This window comes from Seriola aureovittata, chromosome 4 (genome assembly GCF_021018895.1).
Source record: "Seriola aureovittata isolate HTS-2021-v1 ecotype China chromosome 4, ASM2101889v1, whole genome shotgun sequence".
Lineage (NCBI taxonomy): Eukaryota > Metazoa > Chordata > Actinopteri > Carangiformes > Carangidae > Seriola > Seriola aureovittata.
In genome coordinates, this window is record NC_079367.1 from 24,315,073 (window position 1) to 24,321,072 (window position 6,000).

The 6,000-nt window shown below is 41.6% G+C and overlaps 1 protein-coding gene across 1 annotated transcript; it reads left to right on the plus strand.

Moving 5' to 3' along the window:
* The first annotated feature begins 3,022 nt into the window (after positions 1-3,022).
* On the plus strand, positions 3,023-5,098 carry LOC130167841 (protein FAM181B). Its single transcript, XM_056374342.1, is given in 3 exon segments — positions 3,023-3,054; positions 3,056-3,126; positions 3,129-5,098. Coding segments are annotated over 3 exon segments (1,230 nt in total). The 3' UTR covers positions 4,256-5,098.
* The last annotated feature ends 902 nt before the right edge of the window (positions 5,099-6,000 follow it).

Genomic DNA, 6,000 nt, shown 5'->3' on the forward strand with positions numbered 1-6,000 from the left:
AGCACCAAGGCAGCCCATAGACCCTGGTTTGTTCCCCCCTGCTAGTAATATTATTAATACAACTCCTGGGGTGCCAGATAAGTTGAGAAGGGGTTGATGGAAGGTTAAGAGCAAAGCGGTGAGGGGATACGGGAATCGGCAGGGACCAAGAGGCCTTTTGTAGTTCACCATGAAGTCACAGTTTCTTTCTTTATCTTATTTCAAATGTCAACATAAAAGGCTCAAATGTCATGAAAATACTACGACTAAAACACTGTGACTGCAATGAAAATGCATCTTCTTTCTTTGTAATTTTCTTTTAACAGTTCCAGCCTATTCATCCCCCCCCCCCCCCCCCCCCCCCCCCCTCCTCTTTTAAAGCAAAAGTTCCTGACATGACATGACTTAGTGAAGCAGATGGGGAACATGTCCTGCACTGGTATGTGGTTTGATTTTCTACCAGGAGGCTCAAAGCCTGACTTCTCAACATTTTGTCACAGGCTTGACTGAATTTCAGAAACATTGCTAAACATGGGGGAGGATGGGGTCTCTGCCACTAAATGCCCTCCTTAAACTTTTCTCAGGAGTTTGAGAGGTCATTAATTTCGTCAGCCTTTTCTAAGTCTCTGACACTGGCCATCAATCAAAGGTATTATTAGTATTCGCTCGACCCCAAACTCTGCGTATGTCCCTGCTCAGACAGGGACCACACACTAGTAGGAAGAGATTAAGCCTGTGTGTGTCACATCACGTTGCACTGAGCGCCCTGCACCCTTGGGGTTGGGTGCTGCTGAATACGTAAATGCTCTGGGACAGAGGGCGTGGTGGTAATGTTTAACAATATCTCAACAATATGGATCTGTGTACTTAACAACTTGCTGGTTGTGGGAAAAGCCACAGCTCATTACAAATGATTTTCTCTTAATTAAACTTCCCCCAAGGTCTTAAATATAACGAGTTTTTAAAAAACAATCCATAGTTATAATAAACACTGGTCTATTATAGGAATTTAATAAATAACTTAACAATCAACACTTAAAGTCTTGAGAATAGAAACAAGTCAGAACCTCCTGGGTTGTGCTCTCAGTTTGTGTATTTTTTTTTCCGAGCTACTCCGCCGCAGCCCCTCCCCTCTCGCCTCCTCTCGCCTTCTCAGCCTTAATGCAACAATAGAAACTTGTTTCCGGGATCTGTGCGTCAGGCTCTGTGATGTGAATGACCCACCAGCACAAAAGCCAAAGCCCCTTGACTAGGAAAAAAAAAAAAGAAGGGGGGTGAGGGTGGTGGTGGGGGGTATGGCTGCCACGACTGTGATGATGTCACTTTGCCAAAATTGTGCCGCTTGCAAAGAGAAGGAGTCAGAATCAGTTTGGGCAGGCGTTAAAAACTCCTCCACTGAATCCACGGGATGTTGTGATATTGCTGCTGCTGACCTGCATTTCCCTCCACTTTACTGTAATTAACCAGAAGTTTGAACTGATAAAAAAAAAAAAACTGTGCCCGCTGAAATGAATACAAGTGAATCATGGATTCTTATTTTTTCATTGCCAGCTGTATAAATAACAAGATAATCTTTGTTTTGTAACCATCTGCTGCTTTTAGATTTGAGTATGGCTGGATTTCTTTTCAGTCATAGACTTGTATTGGGCCACAGATAATTAGATCAGTGCTATCAGTTTCACTGTCCCTTTTCTGCCCAGGGATTAACATAAGAAAGATTTTTTTTTTTTTTAATGGCCTCACTCCCTTGCTCCCTGTTTTTTTTTTTTTTTTTTTCGATTCCTCCAACTCTGAAATGAGTCACTGCCTCACCTCAACTTGCACTTTCATAAGAGGAGTGATCTCCTTTCAATTACTCCACTGCAGTATCTCTGAAAAAAAAAAACAAACATAAAACACGAATAATAAACTGAGGTTTAATGTGGGCAGAGGATGGGACAGATAGAAACTAGTGTAACAGTTGGTTACACATTCATGTTGTATAGTTAACCTGTGTCTAACAGCCCACTCGCTCAAAATTCACTTGAAACGCAATTGAAATTCCTCTTAAATTGGGATAAGTGTTGGCAACATAACAATCTGGCTCTTGTACACATCCCTTATTGTATTCAGTGCTGGCCAAGAAACTTCCTGTAAATACGTTATTGTTTACAACAGAAGTTTCATACCCAGGATTTCTTAAGGTCAACATTTCTTCTGGCACACTGAGCCTGAACTGCACTTTATTCCCCTTTAATTTAACAGCTCCGGCAGCTTTTCTAGTTAAATCGACTGTTCATTATTGAGACCCATTTTACGAAGGGGCTGTGAGGTGCAATTTAATGAATCTCTGGCACAAAGCTCCCTTTCACTGCCGGGCAAAGAATAGAGGCTATTTAGACCCTGTAGGGCTTTATGTCAAAGGCAGCCCATAATAGTTGTCAGGCCAGGGCAGAAATTCCCACTGGCCTGGGAATGCACTAGAAATCAACTTTTGCCATGAGCAGATTAAGACACAAGCAAGCAGTTGGGAAGATTCTCCCAGATAGTGGCATCTGTTTGGGCACAAAGATTTTCCCACAGAAAGGAAGCCGTTCTCCTCATTGTTTAGCCTTGTTTTTTTTTTTTTTATAGCTGGGTTTGTTTCAGTGTCTAATTGAACAATAATTACAACACAAGATAACTTCTGTTTGGTAATCCACACAAGAAACACATATGTAGACATGATGATTGAATAGTGGTTTAAATGGTTTTGAAAAGCAAGTAGGAATCCCACGGATAATAGAGATTTATGTTGGATACTTAACTCTGAAGTCTGCTGTATTTTTTATTGTTTAAATGTGTTTGTTTGTTTTTTTTTTAATATCATGCATTTGTATAACAGCAGAAATACTCTATCCAAGATTTTAACGGCATCTCTGCTCACCGTTACAGTAATATCCTCTGGTTTCATGAGAGCGTTCTTGGTTCAGAGCACACACAAACAGTTAAACTAGAGGGGGAGAGTTCTGACAGAAGTTATTGTCTTCAGCTCAGCAGGGAATTTCAGACAAATCCCTCTTAGATGCAGGTGGTCGGGCACAAGCAAAGAGTTAAGTCCTGCGGTCCCTTTGCCCCTCCTCTTTGATGTTCTGACATCATTAGTCCAGCCCCCTGTAAGATCTCCTTGCTCTCCTCAGAGCCCGTCACTTCTACTCTGGAATGTTTACAGGAACTTCATGAGCAGCATCAGGACCAAGCGTTTGTCAGAGGGAAAAAGACATGCTCTGAAGAAACTTTTGGTTCACGGATCACAGCAGATGCCACAGGTGTAGCCGCTGGGCTCAACAGAGTAATGGCTGTTCAGACTGCAATCATGAACCCTCAGTTCATGAATTTCTGCTTCCCTGGTTCTGTGATGGAGTATGATGTGGAGAAAAGTCTGGATGGCAGTCTCCTGGGTGAGGCAGAAAATGACGAGGACTACAAAGAGACCACTCGGGACTTGCTGAGCTTCATAGACTCGGCCTCAAGCAATATCAAGCTGGCTCTGGACAAGCCAGTGAAATCCAAGAGGAAAGTCAACCACCGGAAGTATCTACAGAAGCAGATCAAAAGGTGCACTGGCATTATAACACCAGGAAATGTAGCAGAGGCCCCAGTTAAAAGACAAGGGTCCCCCCTGGCTCAGCCCAGCCCTTTGCAGAGCAAAACTCTACCTAAGCGTGATGGGGTCCAGGCCAACTTACAGAGCAAGAGCTTGGCAGCCCTCTTCAGCCCTGTGAAGGATATAAGGGGTGAAAAAGCCAAGAAGCCACCCCTGAGGCATCGCAATTTGCCCCCCTCTTTCTTTACTGAGCCTGCCAACTGCTCCAAAGTCAGCTCCACATCTGGGATGACGCTGAAGGACTTGGAACGAGGAAATCCTGAAGCTGCAGAGTTCTTCGAGCTCTTGGGGCCTGATTACAGCAACATGGTCAGTGACCAGGACCTTTATCACAGCATGCCTCTCCGGGTGCAGCCAGAGATGGGGGGCCCAGATCCCGCTTCCTACGATGCTCACCATTTAGTTGGTGGTCTCCTCTACTCGGAGCCCTGGACTAGCTGCTCTGGACCCTCTAAGAAACAAGGGGAGAGCCTGCGAACGGGCCCGGCCCAGCCTCCTGTCTACTGTCACTCTGAGGCTGCTACTGGGCCCATAGAGGACAACGCACTGTGCACTTTGGCCTTCCCGAACTTCTTCACAGACTGCTCCATACCTCAGGTCACTTATGATTTAAGTGGTGGTTATAACAGAGCTAATTATTCATCTCTATGAGAGACTGACAATTCTTTCGTTAAGAAGTGTCAGTAAAAAGCAGATAAAACTGCAGTGACAAATTTAACAGTAGTACAAGAGAGATTGATATGACTGTATCTTATTTGTTTATCTGTTGTGGAAATGATATTGCAACATTTCTATCATCCTTGCTCAATAGAAATGTGTGTCATGGGGCTTTCCCCCCTCAAACAACAGTTTTTCTTTCATAAAAACATGTCAAAAGCTCTTTGAAATTACTTGATGCCATGTACATTTCCGATATGCCAGTTTCATTCTCTGCACAGTTCTGTTTAATGTTTCACAAGTTGATATGATTTTCTTTATCTCAGGCAATTTCAAATGGCATTCTGAACGAAAACACATCTGATGTTGGGTATTTTTCACCAGAGTACGTGACTCTGTTCATCAGAATGGAGCTTATTCATTTGGAAATTTAATGAGACATTTCATTACATTTTCATATCTTACAAAAAAAAGGAAACACACTAGCTACAGAGATAGTTGTTGGTTTAGTCCACTAAGCATCAGTTATTGCTCGGGAACGGTATTATAGAACTGTTTGTCACATTTGACAAAACATGCTGCAACAATATCTCAGTGAGGCACTTTCTTCAGTCCTATTAGTAATGATTCTGTGCAGAGACATAGAGGGGGAGACCCATTTTGCTGAAATGATGATTACAACAATGTGCGATGCCATATTTGTTTTACAGCATTTACAGCTCAGAAATGATTTTCAGTCGGCAGATTTTACCACTTGTATCCATTTTTCTGGGAAAAGCCTTTAATGTATCTAGCTATTGCGAGAAGACAAAATAAAGCTGGTCTTTATTACTGTGACCACAGAGTCTGTTTTTGTGTTCATCGTGGATGTTGAGGTGTGATGATCAGAATACAAACAGGTACATAGCAAAAGCACTGCATGTCATCACACAAGAATCTGGCAGGATGGGAATAAATAAAAATTGGGACTCCTGTATATTAGAACACAATCCAATGCAAGTGTCCTGCAATAAACTGTGACAGAGTCAGTACACAAACAATAAAATAGTGCTGTCAGCAAAAACACAACAGTTTCAGTAGTTTTACTGCAGGGCTGACATATTGCATTGCATCACATTACACAGGTGTTTTGTTCTAATCACAGACAGTATTTAAATGATGTAATATGTAAGATTCAAATGTTCTCACATAGGTTGGTAGAAAAGACTATATACTCTAAATATAATGCTGAAAAACTTGGATTTCCAGTCTCATTTGTTGAGAAAAAAAAAACCCTTAACGATATTGAAATAACTATTCATCACACAGGAAAAATGAAAACACCAGGAGGGAGACATTTTCTGAGCAAAAGAAAAAACCCTTTAAGCATGCTGAACAAAGATTTCAATGCTGCATGATTCATTTTGCATTTTTTCTGGGACCAACAGCAGATTGATACACTCAAAAGGTTTCAAAAAATGAAAAGTTCATGTAAATGTTAAACCTTTTAACATCATTTAACTTAATTGAGTTATTAAGTTTTCAATAAACTCCACTTTTTTTCCACTGAGGAGCAAAGATGGAGCAATTGGATGGATGGATCAATTTCAAATACTTTTACTACCACACCATTGCACTTGGCCATTTGGTGGCTAAATGTAAATGTATGGGCATCGTGCCAATTGTTGAGGATTAATTTACTTCCTGCAGTGTTTAAGTTAAGCTGATTGTGCATTTAAACTTGAAACCTCCCACATATA